The sequence below is a fragment of the Rhinoraja longicauda genome, chromosome 4, assembly GCF_053455715.1.
Source record: "Rhinoraja longicauda isolate Sanriku21f chromosome 4, sRhiLon1.1, whole genome shotgun sequence".
Classification (NCBI taxonomy): Eukaryota; Metazoa; Chordata; class Chondrichthyes; order Rajiformes; family Arhynchobatidae; genus Rhinoraja; species Rhinoraja longicauda.
In genome coordinates this window covers 91,314,208-91,330,990 of record NC_135956.1, presented here as the reverse complement: position 1 = coordinate 91,330,990, position 16,783 = coordinate 91,314,208, and the positions used below count along the sequence as shown (strand labels likewise).

Below are 16,783 nucleotides of genomic sequence, written 5' to 3'. Positions count from 1 at the left end.
GCCTCTATGAGGTTATTCACTTTGGAAGTAAGAATAGAAAGGCAGATTATTATCTGAATGGTGTCAAGTTAGGAGGAGGGGGGGTTCAACGAGATCTGGGTGTCCTAGTGCATCAGTCAATGAAAGGAAGCATGCAGGTTCAGCAGGCAGTGAAGAAAGCCAATGGAATGTTGGCCTTCGTAACAAGAGGAGTTGAGTATAGGAGCAAAGAGGTCCTTCTACAGTTGTACCGGGCCCTGGTGAGACCGCACCTGGAGTACTGTGTGCAGTTTTGGTCTCCAAATTTGAGGAAGGATATTCTTGCTATGGAGGGCGTGCAGCGTAGGTTCACTAGATTAATTCCCGGAATGGCGGGACTGTCGTATGTTGAAAGGCTGGAGCGATTGGGCTTGTATACACTGGAATTTAGAAGGATGAGGGGGGATCTTATTGAAACATATAAGATAATTAGGGGATTGGACACATTAGAGGCAGATAACATGTTCCCAATGTTGGGGGAGTCCAGAACAAGGGGCCACAGTTTGAGAATAAGGGGTAGGCCATTTAGAACGGAGATGAGGAAGAACTTTTTCAGTCAGAGGGTGGTGAAGGTGTGGAATTCTCTGCCTCAGAAGGCAGTGGAGGCCAGTTCGTTGGATGCTTTCAAGAGAGAGCTGGATAGAGCTCTTAAGGATAGCGGAGTGAGGGGGTATGGGGAGAAGGCAGGAACGGGGTACTGATTGATAGTGATCAGCCATGATCGCATTGAATGGCGGTGCTGGCTCGAAGGGCTGAATGGCCTACTCCTGCACCTATTGTCTATTGTCTATTGTCTATTGTCTATGAAGGGCCTGTTTCCACACTGTGTCACTCTGTGACTCTATGAAGGGCCTGTTTCCACACTGTATCACTCTGTGACTCTATGAAGGGCCTGTTTCCACACTGTATCACTCTGTGACTCTATGAAGGGCCTGTTTCCACACTGTATCACTCTGTGACTCTATGAAGGGCCTGTTTCCACACTGTGTCACTCTGTGACTCTATGAAGGGCCTGTTTCCACACTGTATCACTCTGTGACTCTATGAAGGGCCTGTTTCCACACTGTATCACTCTGTGACTCTATGAAGGGCCTGTTTCCACACTGTATCACTCTGTGACTCTATGAAGGGCCTGTTTCCACACTGTATCACTCTGTGACTCTACCTTTGAGCGATGCAGATGTCTGCAGTGTCTTCGGTTCATGTTGGTGAATGGTGCCGATGATGTCTGGATCGGAATCGAAGTTATCACGGCTATTCTTCCAAAAGTTGGCAGGAGAGATGAGGAGGCAGCCATGTTCAGGAAGTACATCCTGTAACTTCTTTAACCCGGGAAGTAGATCGGTGACCTGGAGGCAGACGTGTTCGAGGCTTTTCGTGCCAGCGCTGTGAATGAAGGAGCGATACAAGTTACTGGCAGCTCCCAACAACTTTCATTTGCTTAGAGGACGGGCATGGTTTGGTGTTAGGAGTTCTGTGCACGTGGTAATTCATCATGGCAATAGTAGGAATGTTATGCTTACATAGAACTAGGGTTGCCAACTTCCTCACTCCCAAATAAGGGACAAAGGGTGACGTCACCGCCTCGCGCCCCACGTGACCTCACCCAGCCAGCGACCACAAACTCCGGCTCCACCAATGGCAGCCGCCCGGAGGCGGGTTGCGACGCAACCTCCGTTAGGCAAACGCACTCGGCCTTGCTCCCCAAACACACTCCATTAGCCTACAGTGTCCGGGCCGATAGCGGCGTCTGGGCCTACAGTGTCCGGGCCGACGCGGCGTTTGGGCCTATAGTGTCTGGGCCTACAGTGGCCCCCGGGCCTACAGTGTCTGGGCCTACAGTGGCCCCCGGGCCTACAGTGTCTGGGCCTACAGTGGTCCCCAGTTCTACAGTGTCTGGGCCTGCAGTGGTCCCCAGTCCTACAGTGTCTGGGCCTACAGCAGCCCCCGGGCCTACAGTGTCTGGGCCTACAGTGGCCCCCAGGCCTACAGTGTCTGGGCCTACAGCAGCCCCCGGGCCTACAGTGTCTTGGCCTACAGTGTCCGGGCCTACAGTGTCTGGGCCTACAGTGTCCGGGCCTACAGTGCCCCCCAGACCTAATACGGGACAAGGGCAGCTCCGTACGGGACAAACCAATTTAGCCCAACCACGGGATGTCCCAGCTAATACAGGACAGTTGGCAACCCCACATAGAACATAGAGTGCCCAAAATATCCGTGTGGAACACGATGCCCAGACCATCTCTTATCTGCCTGCACATAATGCACATCCCTCCCTATCCATGTGTCTATCCAAAAGTTTCTTAAACGCCACTATCATATCTGCTTCCACCACCACCCCAGGCAGCGCGTTCCAGGCCCCCACCAACTTCCGTGTAAAAAAACTTGGTCCACACATCTCCTTTAAAATTTGCCCCTCTCCCCTAAAAGCTATGCCCTTTAGTTTTTGATTTTTATATACGCTAGTTACCCCTGCCCATGTTTTGACTCATACCTGGCTGAACATTTATTATCCATGCACCTGTCCAGGTGTCTTTTAAATATTGTGTTTGTACCAGCCTCAACTACCTCCTCTGGCAGCTCGTTCCATACACCCACCACCCTCTGAGTGAAAAGGTCGCCCCTCAGGTTCCTATTAAATCTCTCCCCCCTCACCGTAAACCTATGTCCTCTTATTCTTGATTCCCCTACTCTGGGGGAAAAAAACTGTACATTCACTTAGCATTTGTACTCTTTGCCTCCATGTGTTCTTCCAACATTTAAAATTATTCCGCTAGTCTCACTGATTTGCAAAAAATGGGGCCACTTAGCATGAATACCTTACAGAAGGTAGAACCTCACACGACAGCGGTAAATTTCATTTAGTTTTGTTAGAGATACAGCGCGGAAACAGGCCCTTCGGCCCACCGAGTCCGCACCGACAAGAGATCCCCGCACACTCACACTATCCTACACCCACTAGGGACAATTTACAATTGTACCAAAGCCAATTAGCCTACAAACCTGTAGGTCTTTGGAGCGTGGAGGGAAACCGGAGCACCCGGAGAAAACCCACGCAGGTCACAGAGAGAAGGTGGGATTTCCCCAACCGTGTAGGTTTTCTCCGTGATCTTCGGTTTCCTCCCACACTCCAAAGTCGTGCAGGTTTGTAGGTTAATTGGCTTGGTATCAGTGTGAATTGCCCCTAATGTGTGTAGGATAGTGAGAGTGTGCGGGGATCGCTGGTCGGTGCGGACCGGGTGGGCCGAAAGGGCCTGTGTCAGTGCTGTACCTCTAAAGCAGACCTCCCAACATTTGATTTTACGTTCAGAATCTTGATGACCAAAATCCAGAATTTGCCATCAAAATTCATAATATGGCACGAAATGCTACTTTTCAGCAAAAAAAAGTATGCTGTAGGGACATACGGATTGGCGAGGGGGTCTCGAACCCTCGGTTGGGCTAACGGGTAACGTGGTGCGGGAGCGCGAGGTATTCGAGTGTCTGGCGCCAAACTGGAGAGATTAGATTAGATTAAATTAGCAAGTTAAGTAGTGTGTGTCCAAAGTAAGTGCGTTGCGTTTTGTCACGGTTTTTTACCAAGAATAAAGTATTTTGATAACATCGCTCGATTTGGACTCGCTACATTGGTGACCCCGAACGTAAGATCTGAAGAGAACAGCAGCATGTCACAGGTGGGAGCGAGCGCGGGCGAGGTTCACCTACCGCCGTTCTGGGCCCATCAGCCGCACCTGTGGTTCGTGCAGGTGGAATCCCAGTTCCATATTAAGAAGGTGGAGAAAGACCAGGCGAAGTTCCACCACCTGGTGAGCTGTCTGCAGTCGGAGGTGGCTGCGCGGGTCAGTCAATACGTGACCAGTCCACCCCAAACGGAGCAGTACGTGGGGCTCAAGAGGCTCCTACTGTGGACTTTCGGCTGGAGCCAGAACCAGCGGGCTCTGAAGCTCCTCCATTTACCAGAGCTGGGGCAGCGGCTGCCGTCGGAGTTGATGACCGAGATGCTGACCTTGGTGGGCGACCATCAGCCGTGCATGGTTTTCGAAGCGGCTTTTCGGGAGAAACTACCCAGGGACGTCAGGCTAGTGTTGGCCGAGTCTCGTTTGAAGATCCGGTAGCGTTCGCCGAGAAAGCCGACGCGCTCGTCAGGGAGCGACGCACCCAAGACGACTCGGTTAATCGGGTCTCGAGGCCCAGCGGCAGTCGGCGGAGCGGCCGAGAGAGCGACGCATCGGCCGTTATTTCGCAGTCAGCCCGCCAAGAAGGGGCTGCGGAGCATGTTTATTGGCAGCGGGCTCGAGCAACAGGGCCGAATAGGCGCGGCTGGTGTTTCTTCCATCAGCGGTGCGGCAGTGAGGCTCGAAGCTGCAGAGCCCCGTGTTCGTTTCCGGGAAATGCCTGGGCCGATCGAATGTAGAGGCAGTCTCGATTGGCCGTAACTGCGACGGACCAAGGTACCGGGATCGTTTTTCTGGTGGATACGGGAGCGGTTGTGAGTATTGTGCCCCCCTATGACTGCGAAGTTCGAGCGGGGGGGAAGGGCCCGCCCCTCATTGCGGTGAACGGTAGCCCCATCCGCACTTACGGTAAAAGGGCTATGTCCCTGTCCTTCGAGTCCAGGACCTACCGTTGGGATTTCATCGTTGCGGATGTGGGCCAGGCCATTTTGGGTGCGGATTTCCTATGGGCGTTTTCATTGGTCGTAGACGTCCGCGGGAGGGGCCTGCAACCCTCGGCTAGCGTACGGCCCCGAGGTACGGGGCCTGCGGCCCCTCCAAGCACCGCCCCAACCAGTCCAGCGATCCAGGCCATTACCACGGCCCCCGGTCAGTTCGATGCGGTCCTAGCGGACTTCCCGCAGCTCCTCGTTCAATGGTTCGATGCACCTTCCGAGAAGCATGGGGTCGTGCAGTTCATCCCGACGGGGGGGCCGCCGGTTTTTGCCCGGGCACGGTGCCTCCCACCCGACAAGCTGGCCATGGCTCGAGAGGAGTTCCTGAACTTGGAGAGGCTGGGGATTGTTCGGCCTTCGAGTAGTCCGTGGGCCTCCCCCTTGCATATGGTTTCCAAAGCATCTGGGGGGTGGAGACCATGTGGGGATTTCTGATGACTTAACGCGGCAACACGGCCGGACCGCTACCCGATTCCGCACATACAGGACTTCTCAGCCAGCCTGGAGGGGGCAACAATTTTTTCAAAGATCGATTTGGTGCGGGGATATCATCAGATCCCGGTCCACCCGCCGGACATTCCAAAGACGGCTACCATTACACCGTTCGGGTTGTTTGAGTGGTTGCGCATGCCTTTCGGCCTTAAAAATGCAGCTCAGGCATTCCAGCATCTCATGGACCGTGTGGGTCGAGGGTTGCCGTTCGTGTTTATTTACTTCGATGACATTTTGATTGCCAGCCGTTCGGTCCAGGAGCACTTAGTCCACCTCCGCACGGTGTTCCAGAGGCTGCAAGACCACGGCCTGATTCTCCATCCGTCCAAATGCCAATTCGGCCTGTCAGCGGTAGATTTTCTGGGTCACCGGGTTACACCGGCCAGTGCCACTCCTTTGCTAGCTAACGTGGACGCGGTCCGCTCTTTTCCACGCCCTACTACCATCAAGGGCTTGCAGGAATTCGTGGGCATGGTGAACTTTTATCACCGGTTCGTGCCTGCAGCAGCTCGGGTCATGCGCCCTCTTTTTCTATGCCTCGCGGGTAACCCCGCTGAGTTGGTATGGTCCGCAGCTGCAGAGACGGCTTTTGTCGCGGTCAAACAGGCCCTCGCCAACACCACCATGCTGGTGCACCCGCGCTCCTCTGCCCCCACGGCTCTGACGGTGGATGCCTCAGACGTGGCGGTGGGTGGGGTTTTGGAGCAGCAGGTCGACGGTCACAGGCAGCCCCTGGCGTTTTTCAGCCAGCAGCTCTCTCTCGAGCCGAGCTCAAATATAGTGCGTTTGATAGGGAGCTCCTGGCCCTCTATTTAGCAGTCCGCCACTTCCGTTATTTTTTGGAAGGCCGCTCTTTTGTGGCCTACACGGATCACAAACCTCTGACATTCGCTTTTGCTAAGGTTTCTGATCCGTGGTCGACTCGCCAGCAGCGGCACCTCACCCTGATTTCGGAGTTTACCACCGATGTCCGTCATATTGCGGGTGGGCTTAATGCCGTTGCTGATGCCCTGTCCCGGCCGGCCATTCCCTCCGTGGCCGTGGTAGGTGGACAGGTGGATTTCCAGGAGCTAGCGGAGGCTCAGCGCCTGGAAGGAACTGCCGCGGTGTACGCCTCCACAGCCTCGGGACTGCGTTTGGAGCAGGTGGCGTGTGGCCCCACAGGTCCCAAGTTGTGGTGCGACGTTTCCCTTCCACGCCCTCGCCCGGTGGTGCCGACCGCCCTGCGGCGTAAGGTTTTTGAGGCCATTCATGGCCTGGCACATCCTCCATCAGGGCGACTTCAGCCATGGTGGCTGCCCGGTTTGTCTGGCACGGCCTGCGGAAGCAGGTGGCAGCCTGGGCACGGGCCTGTATTCCGTGCCAGACCTCCAAAGTTCATCACCATGTCCAGCCCCCAATCCAGAGATTCGAGGTTCCCCCCGTCCGTTTTTTCCACATCCATGTGGATTTGGTGGGTCCATTGCCCTATTCCAGGGGTTATACTCATCTGCTGATGGTGGTGGATCGGTTTACACGTTGGCCGGAGGCGCTCCTGTTGTCGGACACCTCGGCGGCCTTCTGTGCACGGGCCCTGGCGTTGCATTGGGTGGCCCGTTTAGGCGTACCGGCTATCATCACCACAGATCGGGGAGCCCAGTTCACCTCCTCCCTCTGGGCCGCGCTGGCACAGTTGTATGGGTCTCGTTTACAGCAGACCACCGCCTACCATCCCCAATCCAATGGGATGGTTGAGCGCTTCCATCGGCAGCTTAAGGCGTCCTTCTGTGCCCGACTGACCGGCCACGATTGGGCTGACCAGCTGCCTTGTGTCCTCCTCGGCATTCGTACAGCCCCAAAGGCTGAGCTAGGCACATCCTCGGCCGAGCTCATCTACGGTTCGCCCCTGCGGGTGCCGGGTGACATCCTTCCTTCCGCTCCCGCCTTGCCGCCGTCCGTCAAGTCGGTTTTGGGTTCCCTCCGGGCACGGGTGGGTTCTCTGGCTCCAGTCCCGACCTCCTGGCACGGAAGAACAGCAGTCCACGTCCCGTCGGACTTGCGGGACTGCGATTTCGTGTTCCTTCGGAAAGATTCCCACCGCCCCCCTCTTCGGCCGGTTTACCAGGGCCCGATCCAGGTGGTTAAAAGAGGGGCTGTCAACTTCACCTTGCAGGTGGGAAATCGCCAGGAGCTCGTTTCGGTATCCCGGCTCAAGCCGGCCCATTTGGACCAGGACCTCCCCGTATCGGTGGCCCAACCTCCGTGCCGGGGCCAGCCTGTGGCCGCCCCACCTGTCCCGCCAGCGGCGCCCTGTTTGCCACCTCTTGGCCCCCCGCCGCCTATAGTTGGGCCCGGGCCGCTGTTGCCGATCAAGCGCTCTCCGTCACCTACACCCTCCGCTCCCGTGGCCCCTCCATCGCCTCTAGCGGCGGCGCCCTCCCCGCCTCCTGTCACGTTGGCGGTATCGGCTTCCCCCCTCCGTACGCGTTCCGGGAGGGAGGTTCGGGCGCCCGTGAGGTATGGTTTTGAGGGTTCTGGGGGGGTTCATGTAGGGACATACGGATTGGCGAGGGGGTCTCGAACCCTCGGTTGGGCTAACGGGTCACGTGGTGCGGGAGCGCGAGGTATTCGAGTGTCTGGCGCCAAACTGGAGAGATTAGATTAGATTAAATTAGTAAATTAAGTAGTGTGTGTCCAAAGTAAGTGCGTTGCGTTTTGTCACGGTTTTTTACCAAGAATAAAGTCTTTTGATAACATCGCTCGATTTGGACTCGCTACAATGCACGCCAAATGCGTTACATTCACGTGTAAAAAACTACTATTATTTCCAACAGTCTGTAGTTCTTGGACTACATGTACAATGTCAGGCCTATCATGAGTATATTCTACTAGTTATAGAAAGGTTATTGAACAGAAATACTTTTTACAACAAAGAAAAAATTGTTTAGTTTTCTCTATTTTGCTTTTTCCTTACACAAAATGTACGACTAAGTTATTAAGAGTTTCATTTAATACTGCACATACCTAATTTCATTGAAGACATACTTGCTCCAGTGGTCTTCAACAGCAAATCACAACGGTCCATGTCCCCCCACACCTCCCCACCACCCCCACTGCCCTCCCCCAACTACCCTCCACCCCACCCCTACCCCCAGCCCCCTCCCCCCCAACTCCCACTCAACACCCACTCCCAACTCCCCCCCTACTCCCCTCCTACTCCCCTCCCACCTTCCCCCGACTCCCGCCCACCCCCCCCACTCCCGACTACTGCCCTCCCCTCCCCACCTTTTCCCCCCACCTCCACTCCCCCTCCCCTCCCATCCTCCCCCACTCCCCTCCCACCCGCACTCCCCCCCCATCCCTTCCTCCAACCCCACGACCCCCCACTCTCCCCTCCCCCGCACCACATCCCCTCGCAACATCAATGGGCCTCGCGCTACACAGCGAGGGGAGGCCAGCGGCGAGGCGAGTCGGGGCCAGCGGCGAGGGGAGGCCGGGCCAACGGCGAGGTGAGGTGAGCTCAGCGGCGAGTCGGGGCCAGCGGTGAAGCGAGGCGAGGCCGGGCGAGGCCAGTGGCGTGAGGTGAGCGGCGGGGCGAGGCGAGCGACGGAGCGTGTGTTTTGCAAAAAAACATAAGGTGAAATCAGAATGGCGGAAACTTTCCGTTAAATTCGAAAGTGTTGGGAGATCTGCTAAAGTAAACTAAATTAAACGTACAAACTGTGTGCAGACAGCGCCCGTAGACAGGATCGAAGCCGGGTCTCTGGCGTTGTAAGGCAGCAGTTCTACCCTTGCGCCACCGTGCCTGACCTTCTTTAAGTACAGAGATAATGGGTCTGACATCCTCAGCCTGATCCACTGAGCTCCAAACACTGCATATCTTGTTCGCTGGCAAGATGTGTCGAGGGGAACATTTCTACAAGTTAGGGGTTGATCCTGCATGAATACGAGACAAGGAGTACAAAAGCAAGGGCTGTTTTGTTGAATCTTTACTACATGCTCTTTAGGCAGCAGCTATATGCAATTCCCGGCACCTAGCTTTTGGAATGATGCAGAATAACTTTTCCAGGATGAGAGGTTTCAGCAATAGGTTTAGGCCAGGGAATCTGCTGTTGTAATTCCTGGAGCGTGATACATAGAAAGGAAATTTGATAGCGATTAAGATAATCACGATGGTGTCAGGTTGCGTAATTCGAGCGAATCTATTCCCATGCGCAGGTTGTTAAAGAACCAGAGGTCATAAACTTTAAGTAAAATGGAAGATATGCAGGGGGTAATAATAATTTTTACATGGTTGCAGTTTAGTTTATTGTCACACATAACGCAAAAAGATTTTGTTGCGTGCTATGCTCAATAACGCGTGCTATAACGAGAGGATTTGAGTATAGGAGTAAAGAGATCCTTGTGTAGTTGTATAGTGCCCTGGTGAGACCACACCTGGAGTATTGTGTGCAGTTTTGGTCTCCTAATTTGAGGAAGGAAGTCCTTGCTATTAAGGCAGTAAAGCGCAGGTTCACCAGGTTAATCCCTGGGATGGCGAAACTGTCATATGAGGAAAGATTGGAAAGACAGGGCTTGTATTCACTGGAGTTTAGAAGGATGAGAGGGGATCTTATAGAGACGTATAAAATTATAAAAGGACTGGACAAGCTAGATGCAGGAAAATGTTCCCAATGTTGGGGGAGTCCAGAACCAGGGGCCACACAGTCTATGAATAAAGGGGAGGCCATTTAAAAATGAGGTGAGAAGAAAACTTTTTTCACCCAGAGAGTTGTGAGTTTGTGGAATTTTCTGCCACAGAAGGCAGTGGAGGCCAATTCACTGGATGAATTTAAGAGAGTTAGATAGAACTCTAGGGGCTGGGCGAATCAAGGGATATGGGGTGAAGGCAGGCACGGGTTACTGATTGTGGATGATCAGCCATGATCACAATGAATGGCGGTGCTGGCTAGAAGGGCTAAATGGCCTCCTCCTGCACCAATTTTCTATGTTTCTATGCAGTCAGCAGAAAGACAATACATGATTACAATTGAGCCATTTGCAGTGTGTGTAGTAGACACACATAAGGGGATACGGAAGGGACAAGTGGAGAATGGTGATTTGGAACAACATCAGGAAGGCCAATCAAAGGAGGGTTAAATAAGATTTTTTAAAGCGACTTGATTAGGCACTAAGAGTAATATAAATTATAGGGCTACATGAAAAGAGGAGGGGTAAGGATCTGGTTGTTCATGAAAGTCAGAAGAAGGGTCTCGACCTGAAGGTTCACCCATTCCTTCTCTCCAGAGATGCTGCCTGACTCGCTGAGTTACTCCAGCACTCTGTGAAACGTCACCTATCCATGTTCTCCACAGATGCTGCCTGACCCGCTGAGTTACTCCAGCACTCTGTGAAACGTCACCTATCCATGTTCTCCACAGATGCTGCCTGACCCGCTGAGTTACTCCAGCACTCTGTGAAACGTCACCTATCCATGTTCTCCAGAGATGCTGCCTGACCCGCTGAGTTACTCCAACATTCTGTGAAACGTCACCTATCCATGTTCTCCACAGAAGCTGCCTGACCCACTGAGTTAATCCAGCTTTTTGTGTCTGAATAGGTTGTTCTACAGGGAACTGACAGACAAGCAGGGTAGAACGCTATCTTTCTGTTGTGCAATGCTCCAGGATATTAATCGCTTCTACGTTTATAGCTGATGCTTCATGCACTGCCTTTGCTGGGGAAGATTAACGTCTCACAAAGTAAACATATCTAATGTGGATCACACGCAAAGCCATGTTTACCTTGGATAGAGTGGATGTGGACAGGATGTTTCTACTTGTGGGAGAGTCTAGGACCAGAGGGCACAGCCTAAGAATAAAAGGACATACCTTTATAATGGAAACCGACCGGGTGGTGCCAGTAATATCATATATATATCATATATCATATATATACAGCGCGGAAACAGGCCTTTTCGGCCCACCAAGTCTGCGCCGCCCAGCGACCCCCGTACATTAACACTATCCTACACACACTAGGGACAATTTTTTTTACATTTACCCAGTCAATTAACCTACATACCTATAATGGTTGCCTCGGCAACAGTCTGTCTGTCCCTTCCTTCTCTGTTGTTTTATAGTATGTGTTAAATGTATGTTTTAGTGTTCTCTCGCTTGTTTTATGTGGGTACCTCAACAGAGATGCGATATCATTCCGTATCGTATCTCCGTCCGCACTGCGGCCTAACATCGAGGAGTTGGTGGTCACTTAGACAATAGACAATAGGTGCAGGAGGAGGCCATTCGGCCCTTCGAGCCAGCACCGCCATTCAATGTGATCATGGCTGATCATTCTCAATCGGTACCCCGTTCCTGCCTTCTCCCCATATCCCCTGACCCCGCTATCCTTAAGAGCTCTATCTAGCTCTCTCTTGAATGTATTCAGAGAATTGGCCTCCACTGCCTTCTGAGGCAGAGAATTCCACAGATTTACAACTCTCTGACTGAAACAGTTTTTCCTCATCTACGTTCTAAATGGCCTACCCCTTACTCTTAAACTGTGGCCCCTGGTTCTGGACTCCCCCAACATTGGGAACATGTTTCCTGCCTCTAACGTGTCCAACCCCTTACTAATCTTATATGTTTCGATAAGATCCCCTCTCATCCTTCTAAATTCCAGTGTATACAAGCGTAGTCGCTCCAGTCTTTCAACATAGGACAGTCCCGCCATTCCGGGAATTAACCTAGTAAACCTACGCTGCACGCCCTCAATAGCAAGAATATCCTTCCTCAAATTTGGAGACCAAAACTGCACACAGTACTCCAGGTGCGGTCTCACCAGAGCCCTGTACAACTGCAGAAGGACCTCTTTGCTCCTATACTCAACTCCTCTTGTTATGAAGGCCAACATTCCATTGGCTTTCTTCACTGCCTGCTGTACCTGCATGCTTCCTTTCAGTGACTGATGCACTAGGACACCCAGATCTCGTTGTACGTCCCCTTTTGGAGACCGACTTCGGGAGCTCCAAGCCGTGGGAGCTGCGACCGCCCCGACGCGGGAGCTCCAATCACCCCGACGGGTGGTTCGACTGCCCCGACCGCGGGAGAATAAAGAGGAAGAGAAATGGACCTTACTGCCTTCCATCACAGTGAGGAACGTGGGGAACCCACTGTGTTGGATGTGTGCTTTGTTGCTTTTTTTAGAATGGCTGTATGGTGATTCGCATATCTCTATACCTTAATTGGCACACGTGACAATAAAAGACCTTCGAAACCTTTGAAATGAGTAGGAATTTCTTTAGTCAGAGGGTGGTGAATCTGTGGGATTCATTCCCATAGATGGCTGTGGAGGCCAAGTCATTGGGTATTTTTAAGGCAGAGATAGACAGAGTCTTGATTAGTCCGGGTGTCAAGGGTTTTGGGGAGAAGGCAGGAGAATGAGGTTAAGATAGATCAGCCCTGATTCAATGGTGGAGTATACTTTTAGTTAAGATTAGCGATACAGCGCGGAATCAGACCCTTCGACCCACTGAGCCCGTGCCGACCAGCGATCCCCGTACACAATAGCACTGGGAACAATTCACAAATCAACCTACAATCCTGGACGTCTTTGGAATGTGGGAGGAAACCGGAGGACAAAGAGAAAGCCCATGCGGTCACAGGGAGAACGTGCAAACTCCAGAAAGATACAACGTACAAACTCTTACGTTTAGAGATACAGAGCGGAAACAGGCCCTTCGGCCCACCGAGTCCGCACCGACCAGCGATCCCCACACATTAACACTATCCTATACACTGGGGACAATTTACAATTATACCAAGTATACAATCCCAAGCCAATTAACCTACAAACCTGCACGTCTTTGGAGTGCGGGAGGAAACCGAAGTTCTCAGAGAAAACCCACGCAGGTCACGGGGAGAACGTACAAACTCCGTACAGGCAGCACCCTTAGTCGGGATTGAACCCTGGTCTCCAGCGCTGCATTCGCTGTAAGGCAGCAACTCTACCGCTGCGCCACCGTGCCGAACAAATGAGCCGAATGGCCTAATTCTGCTCCTGTGACTTATGGTTAAGCTTCAAAGGAATTAGAGCTTGCCGACCTCCTTCTGTGTCATACATAAACCGTCGTTCAGTGTCCATCCATACAATAACAAAAATAGGCGTGAGCTTTGAAATGAAGGCATAAAGTATAAATAACTCAATCCTTTCCTACCTGTCTTGAAAGACATGGTTTCTTACTTCCTCCACCAGCTGAAACACTTTGGAGAGCGGGGCACGAAATACATCCACAGCAAATAAGTGTTTGTTCCAAGGAGATACAATGGCCTTGACGAATATCTGTTGTATATATGCAACTGGAGGCCCAAAATACTACAACGAAAAAGTAGAAAATCACATGCCAATTTGTGGACCACCTGAATCAATTACAGACTTTCATGGCAAGATTAGTGCTGTACAACATGATCATTGGAGTATTCCAATCTCTCAGCGGGTCAGGCAGCATCTCTGGAGAACATGGATAGGTGACGTTTCACAGAGTGCTGGAGTAACTCAGCGGGTCAGGCAGCATCTCTAGAGAACATGGATAGGTGACGTTTCACAGAGTGCTGGAGTAACTCAGCGGGTCAGGCACCATCTCTGGAGAAAAGGAACAGGTGACGTTTCGGGTCGAGAAGGGGTTACGGGGAGAAGGCGGGAGAATGGGGTTAGGAGGGAGAGATAGATCAGCAATGACTGAATGGCGTGGACTCGATGGTCCAAATGGCCAAATTCTGCTCCCATCTTTTATGAACTTATGACCCGAAACGTCACCCTTTCCTTTTCTCCAGAGATGCTGCCTGACCCGCTGAGTTACTCCAGCACTCTGTGAAACGTCACCTATCCATGTTCTCCACAGATGCTGCCTGACCCGCTGAGTTACTCCAGCACTCTGTGAAACGCCACCTATCCATGTTCTCCACAGATGCTGCCTGACCCGCTGAGTTATTCCAGCTTTTAGTGTCTATCTTCAGTTTGAACCAGCATCTGCAGTTCCTTCCTGCACATTCCAATCTCTTTCTCCGTCATTCAACAACTGGGAGTTTCACATACAGAGGGTTAAACATAGAGCATGACAGCACAGGAACAGGCCCTTCTGTGCCGAACATGTTGTCAAGTTAAACTAGTCTCCTCTGCCTGTACACTCCATTCAGCAGGCAGTGAAGAAAGCAAATGGCATGTTGTTCTTCATAACGAGAGGATTTGATTTTGGGAGTAAACAGGTCCCTCTGCAGTTGTACAGGGCCCTGGTGAGTCTGCATCTGCAGTATTGTGCGCAGTTTTGGTCTCCTAATTTGAAGAAGGACGTCCTTGCTATTGAGGGCGTGCAGCGTAGGTTCACGAGGTTAATCCTCGGGATGGCGGAACTGTCATATGAGGAAAGACTGGAGTGACTAGGCTTGTATACACTGGAATTTAGAAGGATGAGAGGGGATCATCGAAACGTATAAGATTATTAAGGGGTTGGATACGTTAGAGGCAGGAAACATGTTCCCAATGTTGGGGGAATCCAGAACAAGGGGCCACAGTTTAAGAATAAGGGGCAGGCCATTTAGAACGGAGATGAGAAAAAACATTTTCAGTCAGAGAGTTGTGAATCTGTGGAATTCTCTGCCTCAGAAGGGAGTGGAGGAAAATTCTCTGAATGCATTCAAGAGAGAGCTAGATAGAGCTCTTAAGGATAGCGGAGTCAGGGGGTATGGGGAGAAGGCAGGAACGGGGTACTGATTGTGGATGATCAGCCGTGATCACAATGAATGGCGGTGCTGGCGCGATGGGCCAAATGGCCTCCTCCTGCACCTATTTTCTCTGTTTCTATCCCTGTCCCTCCATTCCCTGCATGTCCACCTAGAGCCCTCAATAGCTGAGCCATTTGTGAATCTAGCCAAAGTCTGAGAGTGAATATACTGAGATGTTAATATTTTCCTCACAGCCGATGATATAGTGGAGTAGTTGAACGCTGAAGAACTTACCCAATCGGGTCTATCACTCTGCTCGTTGTGTCCTGGGTTTGTTTCAACACGAGGCACGGTGTAATCCTTGATGGGTGTTGTGAACTCCACTGGCCCTGTTCCTGGCAGTGGTAGCTTCAGTAACGGATAACTGTGATGAAGCAGAACAAAGCAGTGAGCACCAGCGCCCAAGTAAAGCCCCACGCAATTCTTTCATTTCTCGCAGATGCCCCTACATCTGTAATAACTCATAACTTACAACCCAATTTAGTAGAGGATGGCACATAGAAACATAGAAAATAGGTGCAGGAGTAGGCCATTCAGCCCTTCGAGCCTGCACCGCCATTCAATATGATCATGGCTAATCATTCAACTCAGTATCCTGTACCTGCCTTCTCTCCATACCCCCTGATCCCTTTAGCCACAAGGGCCACATCTAACTCCCTCTTAAATATAGCCAATGAACTGGCCTCAACTACCTTCTGTGGCAGAGAATTCCACAGACTCACCACTCTCTGTGTGAAAAAAAACTTTCTCATCTCGGTCCTAAAAGACTTCCCCCTTATCCTTAAACGGTGACCCCTTGTTCTGGACTTCCCCAACATCGGGAACAATCTTCCTGCATCTAGCCTGTCCAACCCCTTAAGAATTTTGTAAGTTTCTATAAGGTCCCCCCTCAATCTTCTAAATTCCAGCGCAGCGGTAAAACTGCTGCCTCACAGCGCCTGAGGCCAGGGTTCGATCCTGACTACGGGCGCTGTCTGTACGGAGTTTGCACCTTCTCCCCGTGACCCACGTGGGGTTTTTCTGGGTGTTGCGCTTTACTCCCATACTCCAAAGACGTGCACCCAGGGAGATTTCCGGGACCGCTGGGCACCGCGGGGGATTGGATGCATCCTGGATAGGGATTGTAATATAATTGTATAATAGTTTAATTTGGTATATTTGTTTGTATTGTATTCTGGTGGTGGGTTCTGTTTTGTTTAATTGCATTGTAAATATTGTTTTTAAATATTTGAATAAATTTTTTTGGTTAAAAAAAAAGACGTGCAGGTTTGTAGGTTAATTGGCTTCAGACTAATGGTAAATTGGCCCTGGTGTGTGTGTGGGAGTGAGTGTGCGGGGACCGCTGGTCGGTGTGGATTAGGTGGGTCTTTGTGCTGCGTCCCTAAACTAAAAACTAAACTACACTAAACTAGAGACGTGTAGGAAAATAACTGCAGATGCTGGTACAAATCGAAGGTATCACAAAATGCTGGAGTAACTCAGCAGGTCAGGCAGCATGTCTGGAGAGAAGGAATGTGCGACGTTTCGGGTCGAGACTCTTCTTCAGACTCTGAAGAAGTCTGAAGAAGGGTCTCGACCCGAAACGTCACACATTCCTTCTCTCCAGAGATGTTGCCTGACCCGCTGAGTTACTCCAGCATTTTGTGATATGTAAACTAGAGATGAGCTTGTGGGGGCAGCTACTGGTGGGAATGAATTTCCATTAATTTACTGGAAAGCCTAAGGCACTGTTGAAAGGAAAGCATACGCCAAAATAGTTCATGTTTTCCAAGGTCGGACTAAAGTGGCGCAGTTCCAAGATTCCCACGTGCACACAGCACCATCATCCTAAACATTGCAATTTTTCCGTATCTCCAGTTTCAATCGA

The 16,783-nt window shown here is 51.5% G+C and overlaps 1 protein-coding gene across 1 annotated transcript in view; it reads right to left on the bottom strand.

The window, feature by feature from the left end:
* The window catches only part of scap (SREBF chaperone), a 74,112-nt gene that overhangs the window by 47,217 nt on the left and 10,112 nt on the right, over positions 1-16,783 (bottom strand). The window contains exons 3-5 of the mRNA XM_078398383.1: positions 15,151-15,280; positions 13,353-13,510; positions 1,184-1,404 (exon numbers count right to left, since the gene is read on the bottom strand). Coding sequence (XP_078254509.1) covers positions 1,184-1,404; positions 13,353-13,510; positions 15,151-15,280 — 509 coding nt within the window. The remainder of the gene's footprint in view (positions 1-1,183; positions 1,405-13,352; positions 13,511-15,150; positions 15,281-16,783) is intronic.